Here is a 26,892-nt window from a genome sequence, read left to right as displayed (position 1 = left end):
GTTCAAATAAACCATCCTAATGAACTCTACTAGCACCCGATCTTTATAACATTCTGGCATGGGGTGGAAACAATCTTATTGAGTTTAATGTAGCAAAGACCCAGGCTGCTTTTTTACAAAGATAGCTGGTACTTCGGCTAAGGATTTGGTCCTGTCTGGATATAAAATATCACCAACACAGCAAATTCAGCTGTTGAGTGTTGAGGTTTGAAGCAATATGTCCTGGCATAGTCACATGGCCGAATTGGCTAAGGGAGCTTCTCAAAAACATGGACTATATATTCCGCAACAGATTCTAATCTTTTACAAGATCTAGATTCGTCCAACTCTGAAATATTGCTCGCATATATTCGCTCATATTCGACTTATAGGCGATCCAGATTTGACCTGAACCTTTGATAGTTTGCATAGAAGAAAGGTCAATGATCTGATTCTGTCTTACAGATACTTCCACGAGCTGAACATAATTCCATCTAGAGCAGTTCACTACAACACAGAAGTCAAGATTACTATCCACAGGCATCTCGATAGAGCAGGCACCAGCTTTTTACATAAAAAAGTTGAGTGGTTCAACATCCATAACATTGTGTTCTAGAAACGCACGTTATTTCAGATCATTATGTTTGATTTTGGTTTCTTAAACTCATTTTTTTATTATTTGCAATGTTTTCTATAGGAAACGAATATTAAACTTCATTCCGGAAGATTTATGAAATTGACAAGATTTAATTTTTTAAATTCTGTTAAAACTATATTGGCAATCCACTGCACATAGAAAGACGAAATTATGTCCAGACTAAAGTTTGATAAATGAAGAATCAAAATCTGTTCGTGCGACATTTACTTCAGGAAAAAGATCAGCGCTGAGATAGTTCTACTAACCAAAAAGAATTATGGTCAAAAATCGAGAATTGAACTAAGCTACTAATGTGCGATAATTGATGCAACCTAGCAATTTTTGACGATTCCTCGTTAAACAGACATGCTTACAGAAAAAAGCCTCTCAAAGGCTAGAATTATACAATCACTCCCAATTGGACCGATAACGAGACACAAAAATAACTGGGGCAAGTGGTCTTCAAAGAGTTGTTCCGCTAGATAATGGCCAACAGAAATCCATGTGGTTAAGAGCGAATAGATTTGTTAATAGTGAACAAATCTTTTACTACCACTAAACTAAGACTCATTACACTGCTTGATCCTTCAAGTCTGATATGAACCAACGACCTATGCAAGGATCGAAGGCCCTGGGTTCTCCAGTATCGCATCAAGAAAGGGGGACACAGTAGACCCCAAATCCATACATACATACATACATACAAGGCTCGAAGGACCAGATCACATTGTGAGTTCAATGTGGTTATAACCAACTTAAAGTCAGTTATACAACTTTTTGTTCTTAATGCTAATGAATTATTTAAAACTAATAATTTTCATTTAATATTAAATAGAAAAACTACAAAATAATTTTTAAAATATAATTTAATTTCTAGCAGTTTTATAATTTTGTCTGTACCAATCAACGCTGTGTTTTATCGCAACAGAAAATGGTGTAAATTCAAAATCGGGTAAGTATTTTCTCAATTTTGCATTACTTGCAGTCTTTTTGTACTGTCCATCAGCTTTGGTAGTATCAAATACGATGTCTCCTGTAAAATCAAAGGCTTTTGCAATTTCGTTTGCTAGCTCTTTGATAGATACTTCTGACTGTTCATCAACTAAAACAGAAAATGATAAAAATTTGAAGCATTATGTTACATAGGGTAAAAATATAAAACAAACAAGTACTTTAACATTCAATTAAATTAGAAGACAGATGACAAGATAATTGATGAAAAAAACAAATAATCCATTAATCGGGGAAGACCGAATGACTGGAATTTAGTAATATAAAAAGTTTGCCTCTTTTAAATTAAAAGATGTTTTCTATCTCCAACAGTAAGGAAGAATGATTTTAATTTAATGCAACAATGTTATCCAATTGTGATGGTTCCTACAGTGAAATGATGACAACATAAATCAATTAAAAAAAGTTAATCTATGAAAGAAAAAATCGCACACCTAACCAAAAAAATGTAACTTTTCCCCTAGAAAAAATTATTGAAATTTTATAACAATACAAGCCACCAGATTAATCAAATATCATTTCAACAAAACTGTATTAAATCAAAAATATTAGCAAGAATAAACAAAATAATTAACAACAGAACTACTAATATATCTTCTGTATCACTGTATCACTATATCTGTATCAAATACAGGATGGGCTAGAATTACTTATTACAATTTTGTCAGAAGACCGACCACCAGTTTGATGTCGTTTCTAGTCACCATTGCTAACAACTCTACTATAAAAATGGTGAGTGCATTTCCTAGTGCTATGGGAAACTCATTTTGGTCCACAAACGCCAAATCCAGTTTCTTGCGCTAGCTTCGAACCGTATGTGTAGCAGAGAGACACATTTCAAGCTGCGGACGATTTTTATTGACCAATGATTAGCAGTCATTAATTACCACTTCGAATGAAATATCTCTCCATCATGCTATGCATTTGGTCCATTGGTTTGTCACTTCTTTCTAAGAATTCTCAATTTTACTAAGATTAGACTGTGGGAGACCTTAAATGTCTATAAGGTGAAAGGAAGGCAGGTTAAGTATCGCATCTAAATCTGTGGTGAGACAGGTTGTAATACCCACACAGATCAGCCTTTGAATCTTGTTCAGTTTTTTCTGAGCTAGTCTTTATTCAATTTTTGGCCATCAAACAAACACTGCGTAAGTGATCATGGAATTGATGACTGTTTGGTATACTTGGCTTTTGAAACTACCTTGTTTAGATGATTGTTCGAAGTGTTTTATACAGGATGACTCCTAGATATTTTACTTCATTAGAAAGTATCAATTTAGTTCCATTAAGGATAGGTGCGCTTATATTTTACTGGGTTTGATCGTGAGTTGCTCTTCACCACCACAGTTTTTAAATGTGTTTAGGGTTGTTTGCTTTCTGGCAGAGATTATGCCTTACCACCACTACTAGATCATCCGCGTAACCCAGTACTGTAATTCCAGCGCTACTAAATCTAGTGAACTCCTGTCCAATACCAATGCCCACAGTAGGGGTGATAAGACTCCACCTTGTGAACAACCCTCCACTGTAGTAATGTATTTTCGTTTATTTCTGTCGTTACTATATGATGTTCTAGCATCGCCTCGGTCCATTTTAGAAGAAGGATTTCCATTTCCCACTCTTTAACGCTCTTTTTATGAATTGATCTGAAGTGTTGTCAAAAGCTCTTTCTATGTCGATAAAAGCTTTTAGAGCAATATATTTGCTGCCAAGAGCCTTTTTTATATTTTAACTAGTCAATGTTGTACACTTGTAGTGGTCATACCTGTTTGATAAGCAAATTGTTTAGTTTGAAGTGGCTTTCTAACGAGGGTCGTGCTTCTATGGTATTGTTCTACGGTTGTCTTGATAGTTTTTAAGAAAAGGCTGATAAGACAATAAACCTTTTTCATATGAACACTACTTTTGCCTATCGCCATATTTTAGGAATTTAGCCTAGAAACAGGCTGGCTTCAAAAGGCTTTTGAAGATGTTACTTCATTACTTCAAAGCTTTTCTGTAGCATGGCTGGAAAAATGCCGTTTGTGTCAGATGATTTGTAGGACTTGAAACTCTCGATCACAACTTCCAGTTAGAAAGTTTTGGAACTCTCCTTGCCTCTGGGTGAGTTGGTATTGCCAGATCTAATCTAATACTTAAATGATCAGACATGGAGGGTTCATTTGTCACATGCCAGTATGTGATATGAAAGCATCTGATAAGATTATGTCTAGAATCTCTTTTTCTCTTTTTTAGTTGATTTTATGATGTTAATTTCTTAAATATCCCAATACATAAAATACTGTTAGGCTGAATAGTCAGTCCAATAGACATTTATTGACAATAAAAAGCCTGTTTCTGAGGATTATCGAAACTCTTTTTCCCTATACTTTAGTAAATAATGAAATATATATAAACTTACCTGATAAAATTATTGGTTCAATTTCCTTGTATTCTCTCAAGACCCACAAAAATAATTTTGCAAGATCTAATGAATAAATAAATTGTCTTAATGGCTTTCCCGTACCCATAACATTAAATGTAGTACCACCTAAAATACAAATGTTTGGGTCGATTAATACACAATTTAAATTTCAAGTCAAATATATATATATATATATATATATATATATATACCCATACCACCCAAACATGGGTGGTATGAAGTTCAATAACTTTTAAAACAAAAAATTCAAAGTTCTCATTAAGACTAATAGATAAATCATTTATAAAATACCTTTTTGTATAGTATCATGTAGTTTCCTTATAAGACCTGGTATAACATGACTCGATTCTAAGTTGTAGTTATCGTGTGGTCCAAAAACATTGCATGGAATGACTGAAGTAAACATACAACCGTGTTGTTGATTATACGCCTTGTTCTGGATATCTATTAGACGTTTTGCGTAACTGTAACCAAAATTAGAAGGATGGGGAGGTCCGTTGTGTACCTTAATTTAGAAATTAAATTTCGCCAGTTTTTCAATCGCTTTTTTAATTCTTTAAACCACTTACCATCGTTTCATCGATTGGATATTCAGTTTTATCTGGGAATATACATGTAGAAAGACAAGATACAACCTTTTGTACTTTGGTTTCAAAACTTATTTGCAAGACATTATCATTAATCTTTAAATTGTTTCTCTGGAAAAATAATTAAGAAGTAAAATAAATAAATTACAAGCATGCTGCAATCTTATTTATAAGTATAACAAAAACATTTTGAGACAATAAGGATCAATACACTTCTAGATACATTGTCATCCATTTCTATTTAGTCGTGAACTAGAGAATCTGATCATGCTTGAGACATCTGGTATAGTAATAGTAAGCCTATCGGTAACATGGCTGTGCATAGTAGGAATTTCGCAAGATTTCTCAAAAGCATTGTTCGTGATACCATATTAGGACTCAGGTACATTTGGCACGATTGCCTTGAATTAAGCCCATAAAAATGTGCGGTCCTTTGCACCGGCTCTCTCCTTATATCCACAAGGAATGTCCGGGGAAGACGGCCGCTGAGGCATCTGACGTCAAGGTCCAACGGCTCCTTTAAGGGGACTATAGCTATTGTTATTTAATAACATGGAGATTCTTTGGGGTGGTAACTGATAACTGATAGAGGCCAACCCTGGGAGTATGGGAAAATAATAAAAAATTCCAGCAGCCCTATTCTTCAAGGAATATAGAAACTTGAAAAATGAGTTACTTTATCAGAATGATGTTAAAGTTGTTTCTTATTTTTTCACATATAAGGAATACGAAATAAATTATTAAAAAGTTCTATAATGTCCACACCTTGAGATATGGCAGGACAAAAATTGAAATATTGAAGATTTTTATCTTCTTTCCATATAATGAAGGTTAGTTTAGGTTAATGTACCCACCCCCCAGCCCACTCAAAAAAAAAAAAATTTGTGCCTTAATGACGTTAAAATATTTCAAATATAGTGAATAATTCTACAAGTTTCGACCTAGGATAACTCGAAGCATAGGGGTGCTTTATTTTTGTTTATTTGAGTGGACTGAGGGGTACCCTAACCTAACATAACCTTCAATATATGGAAAAAGAAGTATCGCAATTTTTGACCTTCCATATCACAAGGTGTGGGCACTATAGAAGTTTTTAAATAATTTTTTCATGTTCCTTATAAGCGAAAACATAAGAAACGACTTTAACATAATTCGAATAAAGTAATTCATTTTCAAATTTCGACCTTCCAGTAGGGGTTCTGGACTTTTTCATCATTTTTCCCATACTCCTAGGGATGGACTCTATGAGAATCTACTAACAAATTCAAAGGTCATAAAAGTTGTAATTGTGCAGGTTTTATAAACTATTCCTCAATTTTGAAAAGCAGTTTTCCAAGCCAATAAAAAACCTTTGATATCATAACTATTTATAAGATTTAAAATAAAATTTAAGTGGGTGGATTATGCTTCTATTGTCCTTCACTTTGACAAAAAAATGTTCACTATATTTCACAATTTGCTTGTTATAAATTGAAAATATGACAATGTTCAAGTGGTTTACGAAAAACTTACTAAAAAGTCCAAATTATGAGACATATTATGAAAGAGTCCACCAACCATTGCTGCTAAATGAATAACATGTGTGGGTTGATATTTTTCAAATACTTTTTTCGTACTATCATAATCACTAAAATTCAAAACTTTCATAATTATGTACATATGATCTTTCTATTTGTAAATTAAAGTAGCTTGCATAAAATAATTGATTTGATAATTGTAATATTTACCATAAATCTACATCTTTACTACTCAAAAATATCCAGGTTTCATCTGTCCTCTTTTCCAATAGAACAATCTCTTGTATAGCTCTACCTACCAAACCACTACCTCCGGTTACTAGAATAATACTCTTTTTGGACATTTTTACCTAAAAGATTGATTTATATTAGACATTATAACTATAATTTCTCTATTTTACAAAGCTAATAGGTTCAAAAGGCCCAAAAAGTACACAATTCAACTAATGAATTAGAAGTAGCAAAGAGTAATAAATGAATTCTCTACCTATAAAGTGAACCAGTACTATCGAACGACTTAGAAACAAATATTAATATAAAAAAAAACACCTGGTTGTAACCTAATTACAAAAGAAATCCTCGTTGTTAAATCAAACCGGCATATGTGCCAAAATTTAGTTTTTGAAAATAGTTCGTATCAAAAAAATCTTTTTTCCCCATCTATTTTTATGTCGTTGGGCCGTTATACCTATACAAGCAAATAGTCATTTTGTTTATAAGAAGATAAATCTATTGTTTAATAAGCCAATCAATGAGATACATTTGAATGTCAAAGCTGACTGTCCAATAGACAGTTGGTTAACAAAAAAAATAACTTTATGATGGTAATATACAAATAAACTGTGACAACATTGAAAAACATAATTTCTCACCAACACATTTTTAGTAAATTGCTACACCCAAAACGAGAGAATTTGGCTCACTCAACCATTGAAAAAGACATTCAAAGAGCAGTGGACTGATATGCTTATCTTCTCAATATGGAAAAGACAATGAAAACGGCAAAGAAAAGTGACAAGCCTTACTTGGTTCATGTGTTGTGTGAGGACTTTTTTGATGTTAAAGCTCTGAAGTACTTCCAAATGATTTTACTTATGTTGGATATTCAATTATTTGAAGTAATTAAAGATAGGAATAACTTTAGTTTTAAAATATCCTATGGAACACATGCCTGGGAAGAGGAGAAGAAAAGAAATAAATAGTACAGTGGAAATGTGAATGTGAAGAGAAGGAAAAAAGTATCCTAAAGTTAATTACTGCCAGGATAATACTGTCAATTTATTTTAATTTCTAGAAAAATTTGTGAAACCTTGAAATTACCAGCAAAATGTTAGTGTTAAAAAAATTGTTCAACAATAAATTATATGTTCAATGTTAACATTCTCCTTTTTTCTACCTAGAACAGGTATCAAAAGAAGACGCACTGAAACACAAAAGTAAAATTACATAATTTCAAAGTCATATAGACATAATATCTTTCAATCTGAGCAATTTCTGATTCATTTGCTACTACTATTTCAATTATAAATATTCGTCTATATTTTATTCACGCATTGGATGGCATTGAGGTGAACCAAACAGACGTTAAATAGAAAATATCACATGGGAATGTTGAAAACGCTCAGGTGAAAAATATGCATTTTGCAGGTATGCCCGTTTAATTTCACTACAATGAAATGTTTAATCTGCAAAAAACAGTAGTCAAACTAATATACTCATATAATGAACCTACAAAATCCTTACCCAAATTAATATCAATGTTACCAATTATCTTAAAACTGTTAGAATAATTTCAAAACTTGAATTTATCGAGGAAAAATGCGTAAATCTTCATGATCTGTTTAGCTCTAAGTGCATAGATTCATTGTATATAGTTTGATAAAGCTATATATAGATGTAATAAATAAACAACATTGCCTTTCAGCATTTTTAAACCAGATTTGTTGTATTAATATTATTCTGAATTTTAAATTAATGTCAAATTGTTTATGAAGTGTATGTGAAGTTTAAGAATTCTTTGTAAAACAATTAGTACTTACCTTTAGAAAATGCAATGATGGTGTTAATTAAAATATTTAATAATTGTACCAAGTACAATAGTGTTTAATCATCAAACTTTGATGACACGTTGCATAACTTTTGAAATTGTGATTTTTGTAGGTTAAGATTAACAATAAATAACATTTCAATTTTCTTTGTTAAAAATATTTCAAAACTTTCTCATTTACATGCCATAAATAAAAAATGATAGAATATCCTTATATAAAAAGTTATCTATTTAATAAATAAAATAAGTTATTGCAAATTGGACTTGGAAGAAATTACACATGCGTGCTTGTGGATTGAAACCACAAACTTCATTTATATTACGTAAAAATCTAACCTATATTAACAACAGAAAATGGCTCATAAATCAATTCTTAATAATATTTCTAAAATCGGGCAATACTGGAATTCCAAAAGAAATATTACATTAGGAAAAATAATATACAATCAAAAAACAACATCTGTACCAAACGTATCAGGTTTGTCAGAAAATTGCGTGAAAGTAAGTATATACCTATTCCCTTTAAATCGCGTTTATAATCATTTTTTAAGATTCCAGCTCAACCAGTAGGTCCCGGAGCGGCAAAGAATACCGGCTACAAAAACCCAGAATATTTCTGTTATGATAAAAATAGTTATTTTGAGGCTGAGGTAGAAATGTTGAAATACCGCTGTCCACAACCTTCGGTTTATAAACCATATGTTCATACTAAATAGATATTTTAGATACACCCACAATTGTTATATATTAAATTAGCTAAATAATAAATATTTATTAAAAATTTGCCTTGAACTCTATAGAAAACCTCAATATTTAAATGTGAAACTTTCTGTGTATGAAGAGACCAAATCCTTCACTTTCATTTCTTCTATTTTACTTTGTCCACTTTGGTTTGAGACCTCAGATCCTTAGTTGAATGTAATTATTTGTTTTAAACTTGATGTCATGGATAAACTTCTGTACTGTTGATGTTTACTCCCAGTTTTTGGAATGTTTCAGCTTCTCTATTAAGTATCATCTATATTTATTTTAATTTCCTAGACTTTATATATATATATTTTTTTGTGATGATTAATCTTGATTTTAGATCTCTTTTGAATGAAGTTTCAGTTTAAAAAAAGAAACTTAAAATCAAGCTTTTAGGGCTTCTTTAAATTAATTGCCATTTAAAAATGGAGACCTAAAATCAAGACACATCATCACGAAATTTTTATTTTAATAATTATGTTTATTTTCTGTTGTCATACTTTGTTTTATTTATATTAATTTCCAATCAATACTTTTATAATACTTTGTGTATTGACGATAAGCAGTACATCATCAGAGAATTTTTTTAGTTTGCTTGATTCACAACAGATAAAAACAATGGATCAATTTTGATACTTATATTTGAAAGAACATATATAGATAAGTCTGTAAATGTTACATATTTAAATTGTTGATTCATCTATGTAACCCCTTTTGCTTTTATTATTCCGGTGCACAATTTGGGTATTCTTTTTAACAATTTCAACAAATAATCGTCGTCTATTTGGTTCCATTCGTTTTTCAGGTTATTTCAAAGATGTGAAGTAGAAACAGGACATTCTTTCCTGACTTCCCTGTCCAAGTTGCCCTACAACTCAATCAGGTTGAGGTTGGGTGGCTGAGACAGCCAAATTATTACATTCCTCCTTTTCAAATACTCGTTGCACAGCTTCGAGGAATGTTTGGGATCTTTGTCAAGCTGCAAATAATTTTTTTTTCCGGTCAGGCACAGGTGAGAACGTACTCCATTTTCCTTTGATATTTTCTATAAATTCATTTTACTTATAATTTATATTCAAGTTAAACTAAATATTTTACATTTACAAAAGTTCGAGCAGGTTTTGATTTCCCTAAATGGGCGCCGGATCGTCTTTAGCCCAAGACGATCTTCTTAATCCAACGTTGCGTTGTAGTCCAGGGCGCGTCAAGGTAATTTTAACTTGTCGCACTTACTCACAAAATATAAACATGCACTCATATTAAGTAAAGAAATAACAGACACAATTATTTTTGATTTATAAGATACCGTTTCGACCTTCTCTTGACAATATGAAAGACAAATTTGTTAAAATGTACTATTTTGAAATTTAATGAAAGGATTTTGGGGAGGGCAAAAACTTTTGACTGGTTTGTAAGTGAAAAATTCTTATTAAGAGTAGAAGGAGTGAAGAGGAAAAGGATAGTACATAAACAAGATTTAGAATATATAGGAATACAGAAATGGCGTGAAGCAGCCATGAACAGAAATAGATGGAGGAAAGCAATAGGACACCAAGCCTTATGTCTATAAGGCCTCTTATGTGGGGCTTATGCTTCCTTTTTGTCTTAGTCATCCATTGTTCATAATTTAATACTTGAATTTTTGTATGACTTGATTAAAATATTCCATGTTTAATTCATATGTAATGTTGACTTTTCCATTTTTACCCTGAATTCTTTACATTTTTTCTTTCTTATTAGTATGCCTTTTAATTTTCCTCCTCTATCTATCATATATTTCTGTATCTTGATTTGTTGCTCAATATCTGTTTTTCTTATTTTTAAGTATGTTCACTTCACATATTTCATTTGTCGTATTTATTATTTTACTTTTGAATGTCATCCATATTTTCAGTACTTTTGTAAGTTATCAAAACTCAAAATAGATTTCCTTTAACGTAAATTATGATCTCTTTTGAAAAAAATTATACTTATTTATTGAGTATATTATTTTTTATTATAATAAAAAAACATTTTTGTACATTCGAAAAACAACATGTATACAGTGTAAAATACTAAAAATAAAAAAGAATAAATTATCTCCTATATACATAAAAGTTGAAATGATTATTTAATTTCAAATTCGAATTTTATGTGACTCGGAACTTCATATTTTGAATCATCTTCAACCCTATATTTAACTTCATTTGAAACATCCACTATATTATGTGCAACTTTCATGTGATGTTTCATGTAGCATTTGTCAGTAAATTTTTTATCACAAGCAGTACAAGGAAAAGGTTTGATACCAGAATGACAATACAAATGCCTGGATAACTTTTGTTTATCATAAAATTGGCTGGGACAAATGTGACATACATATTTCTTTTCCTTTTCCTGAGGTTTCTCACCAATGGTATGTGATCTTCTAACATGAGCATTCAAAGTTCTAAGTGTCTTGTATTCTCGTTGACAATACTCGCAAGTAAAAGCTTTCACATTTGAGTGTAAATTTACATGTCTTTTCAACTCGCTGCTAGTTATAAACGGTTTTTGACATATGTGACAGATATGCTGCTTATCACCAGCATGCCTCTTCATGTGTTGATCATAGTTTCCTTTTTGTGGAAATCTCTTGCCACAGATTGCACAAGCGTATTTCCAAAGAGATCGATCTGTATGTACAACTAGATTGTGAGTCTTTAAATTTTTGTTGGTATTGTATGCTTTGTTGCAAATTTTACATATATAATTTCTTCTATTAAAATGAGTATATTCATGAACTATTAATTCACTTTTTGTGATGAATCTTTTACCACACAAGCTACAAACGTTGTCTCTGTTTCTACTATGATATTTGAGATGTTGGTCATAACCCGCATAAGTTCTGAATCTTTGTGTACACTGATTGCAAGCATATGGTTTCACACAAACTGCTTCCACTGAATGCACTGTTTTACAATGTGCTATTAAATCTTTAACTAAATGAAATATGTTATTACATGTTTCACAAGTGTAACTTCTGGTAGATTTCCTACCTTTTTTCTTAGTGTTTTTGTCTGTTTTGTCACTTTCAATATTCACTTTTCCACATTTTTTGTGATGGATTTTGAGATTTGTTTTTGTGGTATAAGTTTTATTACAAGTATAACACGTATAAGTACCCTTGGGACTTCCCTTACAAGTTTTTTTATGCACTTTAAGACTTTTTTTACAAGTAAATTCATCATCACAAATCAAACAAATAAAATTCTCCCCTTCAGCATTTGGGAAATCAGTTGGTTCGTCCTTAAGTGGTTCAGTTGTATGCACAATATTATTTTCTTCATTTTTTATACTCAAATTATCATCGAAATCTTTAACATCATCACTAAAATCATCCAAAGGACTGGAACTTTTATCATCATCATATGGAATACTTTTCGCTTCTACGTACTTCAATCTATCCACAAGATCTTCTATTTTCTTTTTAAATCTTAAGAAATCGTCTATCTGTGTTGTACAAATGTTGCAAATTAAATGCTCATCGATTGATTCTTGCTAAAAACATTTGACTTGTTAAAAACGGGTTTCTTTTAATGAATTATATTGTTGCACACACAAGTTATGTACCTACCAGATCTCCAACAATAGATTGCAATTTTGTTAACCACTTAATATTATTTTCATCTGAATCACTAAGACGAATAGTGTGTGGGCTTGATTCAAGGCAAATACTGCAATATTTTCTATTCATGTTTATTTACTAAATAGATTTTTTTAAAAACAATTTCAAAACATTATCCTTGAAATGTTTGCATTTTATTGTTTTATTTAATAATTCTTCTTTTTCTGTGGTGACGTTTGAGCTTAATGTCTTTGTCCATCGAATAAAAAATTAGTTTCGGTCGCACTCGCAAACCGATCTAGAACAATGTCAAAGTACTTGGAATGGTGATTACATTACATATGATTGGGTATGTTTTTACGCTATTTCTGGAATTACCCTTTCGTGTTATAAAAAACCTGCTCTGTCCCACCAATATTTTATGAGCAAAGTGGGCACAATGTTATCGAGTACATGGGGTCCACATATGTAAGACAGTGTCCTAGGTAGTAATTCGGAGTTCATAATTGAACCAGCGTACAGTAATACTGAATTGATTCTAAATTAACTTGGTCTAATTGACACATGCAAATAAATGCCTGAATAATGTTCTACTTTCTATTAGTTTCCAAATAATCGGCTAAAAAATTAATAACCACTAATATGCTAGCGTGCTCGCCAAAATATATCTGCAGTAGTTCCACTGTCAGCCATTCAACAAAATTGACAACTGTGGCTAACTTTGTTGTTATGTAGATCGGTTATTGTTTATACCTACATTAATGACACAAATAATGCTATTAGTTTTTTAAAACAATGTTTTCAGAAAAATGTTCAATTTGTTTCACAGACAACGAAGTACTTAAGGATATTTCTCAACTTGATGATGATAGCTTAACTCTCTCTTTCAAATTGCAAGCTGTAGTTCCCGAAGTGGTAAGCACTTTGATATGGCACAGTTAAATTACATTTTATTTGTTAGAACGTCGCGTTAATAAATTTGGTTTTCATTTTAAATAGAATTGATTATTAAAATAATTCTTTTGCTACTAAATTCATATCCCCATTTTATACCAACTGTATTTTTTAGGAATGGCTTGTTGATTACAAAATTTGTGAAGTTTGTATATCAGAAGTTAAATCAGCATATATATTTCGAATAAAATGCCTGAAAATCAAGAATAATAAATTAAAAGATGAATGCTTTGAAAAGTTTAAAGATTATGATGATATTAAAGTAGATTATGATTCTGATGGGTCAGACTTTGAAGAAGACACTAAAGAAGAAAACCAATGTTTTATATGTTACCACTGCGGGCATACCAGTTCGTCAAAGGATGATTTAATACAACACATTCAAGGATGTCATCAAAATGGAGAGAAAGAATTGCCTAAGTATAAAAGAAATACTATGTGTTCCCATTGTGGTAGAAAATTTACAAAACAATCTTCAATTGAAGAACATTCACTTGTATGTGATGGAGTCAGACGACACAGAAAAATTAAAACAGAGTATCAATGTAATACATGTAAACGATTCTACAGTTCAGAAAAAATATTGAGGTCTCACGAGAAAAAATGTAGTGTAAAAGAATTGAAAATCACAGATTATCAATGTCCAAAATGCAACGTTTATTATAAAAGCGAGAAAACATTGATAAACCATACAAATAGAGGATGTAAAAAGGATGGCAAAGAACCTGCTTATTTTTGCAAGTGCTGTGAAAATATCTTTGATACAGTATTAGATCTGAAAGATCACATGTTTAAAGATCATGATATACTAGAGTTTCGTTGTGAAAAATGTGACAAGGTTTTTGATAACAGTGAAGCATACAATGCACATAAATCCGAACATAAAAAATCAAAACGGTTGTTCTCTTGTGAAGTGTGTAGTGAAGAATTTCATTATTTGAAGGAAGTAGTGGATCATTGTTTGAATAAACATTCATTAAAACAAAAATCAATTAGACCATACTATTGTGATTTGTGTCAAAAAAGATTTCGGTCGTCTACAAATTTACAAAATCACAAACTGTATCATGAGGGTAATAGGTCTCACATTTGCAGTATCTGTGGTAAAAGTTTCATAACTAAGAGCGATCTTCATAACCATGAAATAACCCATAATGATGACAGAAATTTTGGGTGTGATAAATGTGGTAAAGCATTTAAAACAAATAACAATTTGTGGACACATTATCTAATTGTTCACACAGATCCTATGTTATGGAAATTTGTCTGTAAACTATGTGGAAAAAGATTTCCATTGAAATCAAATTATGATCAACATTTTCGTAGGCATACTGGACAGAAAGAATTCATTTGTCCATTATGCAAAAAACAGTTTGCTAGCAAAAGTGAACTGCAAGCACACATTAGGTGTCATTCTAATGTTAAAAGATATGTTTGTGATCACTGTGGAAGAGATTACAGAAAAAAGAACAGTTTGGACATCCATCTTACTAAAGCACATGGTATTGGTAATGCCAAGCTTCCTGTAAGAGAAAAGAAATATGCTTGTCATATATGTCCAGGCAGGTTTTATGATAGAAATAAATTAGCTAGACATTTGTGTACACATTCTGGTTTAAAACCATTTGCCTGCTTTGCATGTGATAAAAAATTTACTGACAAATCCTATATGAAGCATCATTTAAAAACAGCCCATAATATTTTTGAGGATTCGGGGTTAAAAGATCCTCATATTACCTAAGTATTGTTATGCTGAGATATCTGCAGTATTATTAGCTGTCTATTTTGTGTATGTATCTAATATAAAATTACAAACAATAATGCATTTTCATTTTATGACATAATTGTTGCATATAAATACATGACAAGGTACTGAAATCCAATTTGATAGCAAATTAAATGTATTATAAATGTAAAATTCAAATTTAGCAAATGCTAAAATACCCAATAAGTTATGTAATTTGTTAGACCAGGTATATATAAAACAAGAAAAATATCAATAATTTCTTTTATTTAAAATTTTTTTCTTATTTCTTGACGGTTCTCACAATAATTGGTTTATGAAATGAAAAATATGATTCATAAATAAAAATTTTAATTTTGTGAGCACTTAATTTTACCAAAGTATGGGTAAATTTACATTTTGGTAAGTTTGATTAATTTTTTTCTAATGATGCCTAACATTTCATTCATTTCGGCCCTTTTACAGTTATATAGGAATTAAATGCAAAAAATCTGAAATCGTTACATGCTTCCTGTGAAGAGATATAGCTACTATGGACGCACAAAACGCTAGTAATAACGCATTTTTTTGGAAAAAATGTCTTAAAAAATAGGTAGAAAAGTCAAAATTTTTAAAAGTTTCCACTTGAAGCGACCTAAAATCAAGATAATTTATCACAAAAACTATATAAAATAGGTTTAATAAGTAAAAAATTGAAGAAATTAAAAAATTTTATTATTTATTCTTTATTTATTATTTAAAGTTAGCTCAAGTAAACAAATATTAAGTTTATAATGATTACTCGCCAAAATTCTTTCTGTAGTAGTTCAAATATTCTTTAATAAAAGAAGAAATTATCTTGTGACAAATACATTGGAACTACACTAAATCACCATGAATGAAGTGTTTATCTTCAATTACATATATATTTTAAAAATGATTATTTAAGAAAGAATGATCAAAGGCAGAAATTTATCTACCTAACGTATATATTTGAAGATATGGTTTTTGAAGGAGTAGACGTTTTAACTCAAGATGTTCAAAATAACCCACGTTGTCCCCACGGACCAACAATATTATTTTGTAGGACTGTTAATGGTGTTCCTAGGAAATATTTCGCATGTTCTGCATGTAGAGACCGAAAACAATGTAACTTTTTCCTTTGGGAAGATGAAAGATCAAAATTTAACGACAAATATTGGTCTGAGGAATCACAAAAATTCGTTAAATTTGTAAAACACCGTGAAATGTTCAGTACTTTGAACAAATTTTTAGCCGATTCTAATGCATCTCAAAGAAATTTTTGTAATACTTGTAATATTCTATACAAAAAGGGCGACCCAAAACATATTAATCATTCAGTTCTTAATGGATTAACTGATTATCAATTAGCGCATCCATCTGATATTCTTCCAGCATTAAATAATTCTAAGAAAGAAGCACAATATCACTTCTCAAAGTCTTCAGTTCGTGATATAATAACAATATTCAAGTGCTTAGGATTTAAGTAAGTACTGATTAAAAGTGATTTGACTCTAAATTGTTAATATATTTGAAAAGCTTTTTTCATTGAATATTATGATCCATATTTTGTTTTCTACCTATTATACTATTGAGGTTAACGCTGTTTTCTCAACAGTCTAATCACTTATTGTCCTATATGTACTTAGATTAATGTGTCTATAAATATAGCTGGTCAGATTTCTTTTTCCTGGGCTGCTATGAATTATGAAAGGAGTTTATTGATTATGCTTAAGGATCTTATTGATTCACTATAATAAAATTTATTGGCGAGAAAACCAATAGTCTATAGGACTTTATATCACACAATGTTTTACCCTTCCTGGGAATTATGATAATTTCTGCTCTTTTTTATAGTATTGAAGTTCCAATTCACTAATCATATGTTTATTAAGTTTTATAAGCATTACAAAACTTTTTCTATCTTTTTGTTGCCTCTTGCCTAACAAATTGTAATCAGGAATTTCATCATATCAAGTTTGATTTTATTTTTATAATTAGTACTCTGGACATTGCAAATTCTATGTATCTATCTGTTTCTTAATGTTACATAGTAGGTTTTTTTTGCCTTCTCAATTTTATTTGATTTGAAAATATTTTCCAAATAAATGGCAAAATGTTTCTGTATATTTGTTTTTTATGGTCTATCTGTTTGTTGCCTTAAACTTTTTAACATTGAGTAATCAAACTTAGTTTCTATTTACAGCATTTCTAGGCTCAATCCTCCTACAATTCTTGTGTTAAATGTTTCTTGAATTTTCTCATCATTAGCTAGTATAGCTAATTTATCCAGCATTGTATATTGTAGTATCCTAAAATTTCTCCAATTTTTTTTTAGAAATGTAATATGTCTTGGCACTCCCAGAATTCATGAACATATACAAAGTAATAATGAAGATATTACTAGCATTCTTTTAGATATAGATAAGAGATTTCATAATTTTTTTGGTCCATTATCTTTCTGCTGGTATAACATGTTCAATAATCACTTTTTTATGAAAGAAGCAAAAGGAGTATTTAGGACATATTTGCAGACAAATCAGTAAGTAAGTGTTGTATTCATATTGTATAAATTAAACAATTATCTATATTTAAGAGGTAAAAATATGGTACTTATAACAGATCCACCTTTTGGAGGAAGAACTGAAATACTTTCAACAACGTTTAATAGCATAAATGCAGAATATAAAACTATTAATAAACTACAAGATGATTTGCCCATATTTTGGATATATCCATATTATATGGAACCACAAATTTTGAACAGAATGTCAGAATTTTGTATGTTAGATTACAAAGTTGAATATGAAAATCATTTGTCATTTCAGAGTGGACCTAAGGGGCGAAAAAAAGGATCTCCGGTTAGAATATTTACAAATGTCGATTCTAGGTGAGTTAATGTAGTGTAATCATCATTATCAATTCTTCACATTATCAGCCAGTTTTTGAGTACTCATAATAAAATATGGCTGTGACAAGGTGGTGTAATGTGTGTCGAGATAGCAGGAGATAGGTGGAGGGCATCATGGTTGTCCCCTAGTCTTCAAGAATGCTGGAAAGCTGATATCCATGTATTTCATAGTTTGGTATAGAGCAGTAATAGTGAATCTTTTTGAGAAGTGGGTCAAATTTTGATCATTATTTTTTTTATTTAGCTCGTGAATAAGAAGGAATAAAGAAAATCACATACTTTATATATTTTGTATAATTACTTATTAATAATTGGTTTAATAATCAAGTTGATTATAAAGTATTTAATGGGAAATTTGTTGGTGTTTATTTTCAGACAATTTATGAATATCTGGTTTATATTTTGAGTTCATTAATTTAATGAATTTCGCAGTTAGTTCAGTATAGAGTCTATTTCTGTTTAAAGATTTCACAAAATTTATTGGCGAAAACAATTTTCCAGCCAAATATGTGGACTAGGGTGTCTGTTATTTCCCAAATTGGATTTTGTTCTGCAAACGCCCCTCAAATGTTTAGGTTATAAATTATCAGACCCAAACCAGCCCTTAATATTCACATTTAACACTGCCTAAATCATAATACATTTCCCATTTAAATAACATGAGATTTTTGCACTTTTCGCAGATAATTTTTTTAATTTAATGCTCTACAAAATAGATCTAGATCTTCTTTTTTAAATATTCAACTTCATCTGAATTAATAACATACTGTAACGTTTTACGTATTTATTTACACTCTTTCTATTCGTGGGGTGAATTAATAAACACTGTCTCTTACGTTCTTAATTTATTTACACACTATACAATTAACATTACTCATAAATATCACTTAAATAATTTCTACGATTAGTTTTACTAATTCGTTCTTTTCACTACTACTATTTAAGTTGGAATTTTTGGAACCGTTGGCGATATTCATACTGAATATACTGTTTACACCACCATTACACCAATAATAACAATTATACTGTCTGACGTATATTCAGTACTACTACTATTTATTTAAAACTAAATTAACCGCACTATATAAACATTTATTTTTTTAATTTCTTATTTATATACCACGAATAGAATTCTACAGAGCTGTAGAACAAAAAGAAACACAAGAAATAAAGAAATAGACTTTTCTAGAAATTATAAAAAAAATGTAACAAACCGCTTTCTGTAATAAAAAGTTCATCAAGGCACGTCCGCCATTTATAAAAAAACAAATCAAGGGCGCCGCGCGAATTCGCATAATTTTAAAATTCCATTGTAGCTGGACAGGGCCGACCCAAGAACTCATTTCGCGAGCTTGTTCGTAACAATATAATACATAACACTTTTGACAAATACGGGTACATCCCACACTCTGCTATGCAACGAATATGCATGCGCGTCAAGTTGCAGGTACAGTAATACGATAGAAATAGAAAATCTGCTGGCCAATGTCCAGTTGGGGAAATATTCTTTTATAAATTCGATTATAGATATAAATATATTTTATTTTAATTTTTGTTTAAGTATTTATTCTCTTTTTTAACATAAAAAATAAAAGTGTGGGTCAGTTAAAAAGCTTGGGTGAGTCAATGCCTGATCCACGGGTCATCACTGATAAAGAGTAAAATACAAACTGTTTTGAAAATCAAACAATCAAATAGAAAAGGATTTTTTGGATACAAAATGTGTTACAAAAATATTGAGATACATTTACTCGTTTGATTTTTTTCACCAAATCTGTTTTTATTTCAGTTTAGTACAATTACCATCTCCAAATTATAAACACTGTAATATTTGTAATCGATGGGTTGCAAATGAGAATAAACACTGTAATCAATGTAATGCATGTACTTCAAAAAATGGGGATACTTATGTTCATTGTGATAAATGTAGCCGATGTGTAAAATCCACTTGGAAACACTGTAAAACTTGTAATCGATGTGCTCAATTAGTTCACAAATGTGAACAAATCAGTTTTGTTAAGGTAAGTTGAACAAATCTTTAAATTAAATTAATCTTCAGGCTTTTTCTTTATTACAGACAAATTAAAATATTTTAGAATAAAATTTCGTATCTATTCTGAATCATTGGTTACTTTTCATTTGCAAACAGTTATAATTTTATATTGACAGAGGTAGTTACCTCACTAATTTTTTGATAATATGTCGATTATTGAGTGCTATTCATCGTGTTGTTATTATCTGTCTATCAAGCTGATCTTATAATAATTCTCCATATTCTAAAACTATAAGCTCGTGTCATTATCCCCAACATCCATAATCTTGAACCAGTTAATTGAGTTCCAAATGGTATCACAAATTTTTTTAATATGATTTTTAAAAATTTTTCCAATCACCTCTGTTTCCACCACATCTCAGCCTTTTTACCCACCAAGCAGCCTCTAACCACTACAGTCCCTATTAGAAAAAACTTTCTTTAGATCCAAAAATTTTAAATTTTGGGAGAATTTTACCCAGTTGGTCCAATTCTTGGAATCCTAGTTTTTCTTACTATTTTATTGAAGTGCTTTTAAGATAGTTATTTATTTTTTAAGACTTACTTCAAGAAATCTAGTTCTGTCAGGTTCATCAGATATTCTTTTTTTCTAAAAAATTTGGTTTTTGTTTCTTTTTATTTTCATTTTTCCTTCTTTTAAATTTTTTTCACGACATTTTTATTTATTTATTTTTCATATTACTTTCGTCGTTTTGTTTTGTCGTCTTATCACTTTAAGAAGGTTCCTTCAATTTATGTGTATTTTTTATATTGGGCAAATCATGTGAATTGTGATTTACAAACAAATGTTTATTAAAACTGCTCAAATTTTCACTAGTTTAAACGTGAATTATTGTAAATTTGAGTGGTGTGTTTTCTGAAAAACAGTTTGTCTTGGTATATTGTGTACTCTTGAAAATATATCTCATAAGAAGCAATTAAGGCCGATTATTTTGTCTTTTATTGAGATAATGTCTGAAAAAATAAACTCGTAAAGGGCGCTATCTCCCTTGTGAAGAGTATTGTGATAAAGGTGAATTAGATTAAATGAACAAAAACCACTTTTAAAATGTGTAGTTTGCATGTAAAGGATATTCACAAAAAATTTGTACTTTGAAACTTTTGATTTTTTTGTTATAGGAATGTTTCAATTGCAAAATACCTGGCCACAAAAAAGTTGATTGTCCTCAATTGAGAGAAGCAAAACCACAAAAACGAAAAAATACAAATATTAACAAACCCCGAAAGAAAATGAAGAAGAGGTAGTGAAATATTGCGAAGCTATTTTTTATTTTACAAACACAATAAAAATAATTCTTCTGTTTGTTACCGTCCCAGTTACAGGGTTCATTTTATTTAATTGAAAACCAGCCTATAAACTGCCCTCCTTAGAAAAAGTGTTAGGTCGCTTTGTACATTTTTAAAATTTTCTATTTGACGCTGAAATAAAGAAGAAGATGGTAACTTTTCCAGAACTTACTCAGTCTACTGCAAATCATTTAAAAGCTGCTTGAAAGGCTCCTATTGCAAAAAATAAACACAGATCCTAACACAGAAAATTTTATTTTATGAGATTGGATTCTGGGCAAAACATTCCAATGTGTACCAAATCCTCAAGCTAAACCGTGAAATACATTGAGCCTTGGAACTCAAAAAACACTGCGTAGCTGTATTCCTAGATGTGAACCAGGTCTTTGACAAGGTCCGACACCCAGGATTATTATACAAAATTAAAAAATATCTTCCTATATCTTATTTCAATTTGTTGAGATCTTATAAAAGTTAAAAGGCAATTTATAGTTAGTGTAAACGAAGCAGTGACTAGCAGTTCTCTTATAACAGCAGGATTCCTATAGGGAACCGTTCTGGGTTCTTTAATGTACATACTATATACGGCATATTTACCTACCAACAGAAACTATGGACGCATTTGTACACGACACAGCCCTCCTAACAAGAGATGAATATTCAGTGGAGGCAACTAATTCACATCAGAACCATCTACAACAAATAACAAGTTTGGTTGCACAAATGGAAAATTAAGATCAATGAGACCAAATCTGCCCAAGTAAACTTCACACCGAGAACAGAAAACTATCCTTAGTACATATACACAATATACAAATAGCAAAGTCATCAACCACTGAATATCTAGGGATGCATTTGGACAAAAGATTCACCTAGGAAGAGGGTATTGCTAAGAAACAAAAACAGACTTAAAGATGAAGATAATATACTGGTTAATCTGAAGGAAATCCATTTTATCTTTAGATAATAAACTCCTTGCATATAAAGCAATAATAAAACCGATATTGTTGATGGAATAGAGCTATGGAGTTGTTAAAGCAAACTCAATATATTCAGAATTAAGAGATGGTAATGATGGTATCAAATGGTACCCTGGTATATATAAAACCACACGATACCCAAAGAAAAAACGACAACCAACTTGAGATTAACATATATGTAGTACTCTACCCATTAACAGAAGCTCATAGTAAATGATGACTCGAAAAGAAATGGTCATTATATCTGATATAAGGTTAAAGAGGAGTTTAGTTTTCACTGGAGAAGATCTCATCACGTCATTGAGAGCTGAAAACTGTTCCGTCATCACATTAGCCTTTAGAATAATATGTATTCTGATTGTTAATAAATAACAGATAACACCCTGCGTATATACCCAATTACCTACAGGGGAAAATCATTTGAGAAACGATGCGACTCTTTCCAACCACATACAGTTTTATATAAAAAATAATTATTGTTACGAACTCGTCAACTGATGTAGACCGTGAAGCCGTTCCTGTTCAAATATGATGTCGAAGCTAAAGTTGTCCGCCGGTGAAACACCTGTTTGTACATGAATTAAAGTGTACTTGTGATCTAGACTTTGGCTGTTGGCATAGAAAAGATCTAGCAGGAGAAGGTTATGTGATTTAATTGAAAAGAAAAATGGACGTTTTACAGGAATCGGTTCGATCAAATCTTCAAGTTACCAGCGACAGAATGAAAAAACGATAAGACATTAAAACCGCAGAAGGCTCATTGAAAAGGACAGATTATGGTTACACAACCCGATGAGGGGAAAGGGATTTTCCCAAAAATTCCAAGAAGGTCCATACTTCATCAATAAAAGGATTAATGATCTCATTCACGGCATAAGTAAGATCCCCAATGAAAAACCGAAAATACTAAAATCGACTAGCGTCGTTCGAAAGAAACCATTCATTATATCTAGTGTATTTTCTACTCGTCTAGAGGGGTGTCAGTGCCCTGTACCTTCCCCCGCCTCTGTTAACTATTATTGTGTCGAAAAATTACCGCTTAACCGCCAAATATATAATATCAATTTAAAATTAATGTACAGTCACAGTAGACCTTTTATTTATAAGTATACCTAACCTGGCAATAAAGAAATTTCAAACCATAACCTCAAAATAAGCATATACTCGTAAAGTGGATACTTCCTCACAAATTGATAGTTTTTCGTAATTGACTTTAAAAACAATACAAACATATTTTTTTAGTTATATATCAAGTCGTTTATTCGCTCAACCTATGAAGAAAAAATATACATGGCCCCCACATTTGATTGCGGCCCCCTAGATAAGGCTCGACCCCACCACTCAAAGTGATAATAATTGATAATAAGAAATAATTAAGGCTCTAAGTTCGATCTAAAAACCAAACTTTATTGACAAAATTGTTGCAAACATAAAGTAAATCATTTATTTTTATTCTACTGGAAGTAAATTTCCATTTTGAGATAGATTTCCCTCATTGACCAAGATTAAATTTCAAGTTAACAAAATTATGACAAAGTTACGACCTAAACAATTAATATTTCTGAAGCGCTTATAACTTTAATTACAAAATGCTTACTTTGATGTTCGATAGTCTATTTAATCATAGAGTCAATTGCCAACATTGCCAGATGGTTCAGACGAGTTTGGCCAGTTGTGCTTCGTTGCCAAGTTTTCAATGAATTCGACAATCTACTAAAAGACCTCTCAGCCAACTGTAACTGGGATAGTACAGAAAAGTCTTATAGCTGTGCATAGGTTCAAGAAAATGGACTGGAGGTTTTTCTCATATATTGAGTTAAACCGCTTCAGCTGACCTTTTTCGGACTGGAATACTGTTACAAATACATTCTTCATATGAAGAGTTTCTGCAAATAGGGCGTCTGAAAGGTAATATGCAACTAAATTGGCAGTTCTAAGCTTCACTTCCTTCAGTCTAGATCCATGAACACTAAAACAAACAGGTTACAAATTTATTCACAGCTTACAAATTTGGTTTTCAAATCAGCCATGATGAAACCCAAAACGACAACAAAAGATTTGAAATCCTGTAAGGCTTGTTGCTGAAGTCGCTCGGGCGTATTTTCAACACTAGATTTTCTTTTGAGTGAGAATCCTAACATCGTTAAAGACGGTTTCCCATGAATCTCTTAAGGGCCTGCAATTCAGTTAACAAATCTTTAATCAGTGTAATTTGTGTTTAATGAAATTCCTTCCCTTTGTATAATCTCATTTCTTCGATCAATGGAGGTTAAGATCTTGTGCCAAAACGATGATGTCAAGAGGCCTTTAAAAGACCTGGCGGGAAAAGTAGAGGTCGGTAGGCGCCTGGTAGAAGGGGAAGGTAAAGGGAGTGTGTGGGCCCCGAGCAAGCGTTGTATGCAAACAATGCAAACAGTAACTAGCATCTAATTAAATAGTAACTAACCTAGAATCTAGAATTTGCATTAATTTATAAAAGATCCGCAGGGAAATATTCTGCAATAAATTTAAAAGTTAAAATGAAAGAGGGCCCGGGCCCTGTGAGAGTTGCACCAGCTACTTTTATGGGGGCCATATTATATTTGTTTTGACTGCTATTTCGAAGTAATGAAATTACTTCTACTAATAAAAAATTAGTTATGTGCTACTATAATTCTCTATAAAAACTAGTATATTTATTTTAAAAACTAGGTATATATACCGTTAGGTGAATTATAATGTATAAATTAATTACCAACTGCTTGTTCACCAACATATATATGTAATTTTCGATGCTTCACTCCCCTAATATACTGATTAATTCTATGTGTAAATTAAAATATTATTTATTATAAATTATACTTTCCATGAAAACAAGAATTCCCTTGGAAGTAGGTGTGCCACATATAATGTGATGATGGAAAACAGTTTATTATATCTTCACAAAATATCATGTAAATATTATAGGGATATTGTCATACACGAAACCAGGGCTGGCCTTACATATAATAATTTCGATGAAATAAAGTTATCAACAAAAATCGAATACGCTTAATCTATACTTTTGTGCGATAACTATATAATTCAAATCATAAGCGATTCCTAACATTTCGTTAACCATGTGGAGTTTAATAAATACAAAAATCTCTGTATATCTTTTTCAATGTCCGCGTTGACACTTAGAAATCTAATTCCACTAAAAAATTTGCTGCTTTATTTTTTCTGTTTTGCCATTCGTTAATATAGAAATGTCGTTTGTAGTAACACATGTCACTTTTTAAAAATCCGGAATCCTCCGGATGTTGAGAGGATGTTCCAGGGATAGGGTTATCAAAAAAATGAACACTGATGATTTCCTCAGCGAGCTCTTCCTTCTGTTCCCAGGATCGATGAATTTTCGTCAAAGAATTGAAATTGACCAGGAAACGGGTGGCTCCTCTACGAGAATCCTGTTTCAGCGCCAGAAATGTCGTTTGTAACACTTGTTACTTTTTATAAACTTTTTAGAATTTTAATAGTACTTAAATATATTTTATTACAACAAAAGTTACAATAAAGATCTTACTGTACAATATCGTGAAAAAACATGTGTTCTGTAAATTTATAAAACCGTCGTCCGTTTCCTTATGCTTACATTCCTCCTCCTTCCTTTGGCTCAGACTTCGTCCTAGAAGTCTTCGAAATGTCCTGTAATATTTTTTCTAATATTTGGACCTGGGCTGGCTAGAGCTTGTGTCCAAAAAGGAACTTTGAAATTCTTCTTTTCTTCCTCAATAAAATTACTAATAAAGTAACTAAAATAGATATTAATAAAGTAATAGCTGTAGCACTGAGTCCTGTAGAAATCTGGAGTAGATTTTCCAACGGCTCTATTGGTTGGATTTGACCATGGGTTTCTGGAATTTTCAATTTTTCTATCTTGATTTTATGATCTGGTGTGAATATTATGGCTACGGCTTCTGGAACGGAAATTTCAATAACAATTGGTTCTTCTGTTAACAGGACACTGGTTGGTCGGATCTGATCTTAATAGGATGGACTATTCCTATTAATCTGATGTATCTCGCACAAAATTTTCTGCTGCTATGCATTTGGTGTTGTTATTAACATTTGGAATTAGACATCTCGATGATATAGGATATGTACAAATAATGGCAGCAACATAATGTGATTTCTATTAGGTATAGGATAAATTCTGAATGTAGTATATAAGTTGATATGAAGGATTGGGACCTTGGTTATTATGAGCATTGTATTGGAGGTTACGCAGATAAAAGATTTAGAAGATTCTATGAGCTCATAGGGATGTTCTTCGTTGATAAGAAGGGTATGTTGAAGTTCGTTTTTTAATGATTACAACTCTTTTAAAGCTAATGATTCAATATTTGTAATATCTAAATGAGAGAGGGTGATTGTTCTAATTAGTTTCATGATGAACTCGTTTACAT

At 31.1% G+C, this 26,892-nt stretch overlaps 4 protein-coding genes across 5 annotated transcripts; 2 read left to right on the top strand and 2 right to left on the bottom strand.

Moving 5' to 3' along the window:
* Positions 1–1,464: 1,464 nt before the first annotated feature.
* Positions 1,465–8,521, bottom strand: LOC130446277 (GDP-L-fucose synthase). Of its 2 annotated transcripts, none has more exons than XM_056782414.1 (7): positions 8,196–8,521; positions 6,367–6,506; positions 6,152–6,266; positions 4,622–4,750; positions 4,344–4,557; positions 4,029–4,157; positions 1,465–1,718 (listed from the first exon to the last, which is right to left on the bottom strand). In XM_056782414.1, exons 2-7 carry the CDS (start codon positions 6,498–6,500, stop codon positions 1,483–1,485), a joined length of 957 nt encoding a protein of 318 aa, XP_056638392.1. In that variant the 5' UTR covers positions 6,501–6,506; positions 8,196–8,521; the 3' UTR covers positions 1,465–1,482. The 2 variants fall into 2 exon arrangements, with proteins under 2 accessions (XP_056638392.1, XP_056638393.1); XM_056782415.1 differs by lacking the exon at positions 8,196–8,521 and adding an exon at positions 7,900–8,014.
* A 34-nt stretch (positions 8,522–8,555) lies between these two features.
* LOC130446278 (uncharacterized) lies at positions 8,556–9,019 on the top strand. The gene is made up of 2 exons (XM_056782416.1): positions 8,556–8,704; positions 8,755–9,019. Exons 1-2 carry the CDS (start codon positions 8,558–8,560, stop codon positions 8,917–8,919), a joined length of 312 nt encoding a protein of 103 aa, XP_056638394.1. The 5' UTR covers positions 8,556–8,557; the 3' UTR covers positions 8,920–9,019.
* Positions 9,020–10,923: 1,904 nt separating this feature from the next.
* LOC130446276 (zinc finger protein 300-like) lies at positions 10,924–12,793 on the bottom strand. Its single transcript, XM_056782413.1, has 2 exons — positions 12,546–12,793; positions 10,924–12,469 (listed from the first exon to the last, which is right to left on the bottom strand). Exons 1-2 carry the CDS (start codon positions 12,663–12,665, stop codon positions 11,057–11,059), a joined length of 1,533 nt encoding a protein of 510 aa, XP_056638391.1. The 5' UTR covers positions 12,666–12,793; the 3' UTR covers positions 10,924–11,056.
* Positions 12,794–13,221: 428 nt separating this feature from the next.
* LOC130447120 (uncharacterized) lies at positions 13,222–26,019 on the top strand. Its single transcript, XM_056783776.1, has 8 exons — positions 13,222–13,451; positions 13,606–15,206; positions 16,118–16,720; positions 17,573–17,776; positions 17,831–18,124; positions 19,935–20,166; positions 21,318–21,439; positions 25,706–26,019. The coding sequence occupies exons 1-8, from the start codon at positions 13,332–13,334 to the stop codon at positions 25,767–25,769; spliced, it is 3,240 nt and encodes a 1,079-aa protein (XP_056639754.1). The 5' UTR covers positions 13,222–13,331; the 3' UTR covers positions 25,770–26,019.
* Positions 26,020–26,892: the final 873 nt, after the last annotated feature.

This window comes from Diorhabda sublineata, chromosome 7 (assembly GCF_026230105.1).
Source record: "Diorhabda sublineata isolate icDioSubl1.1 chromosome 7, icDioSubl1.1, whole genome shotgun sequence".
In the NCBI taxonomy this organism is placed as follows: Eukaryota; Metazoa; Arthropoda; class Insecta; order Coleoptera; family Chrysomelidae; genus Diorhabda; species Diorhabda sublineata.
Note: the sequence above shows the minus strand (reverse complement) of the source record. Positions and strands in the feature narration are given on the sequence as shown.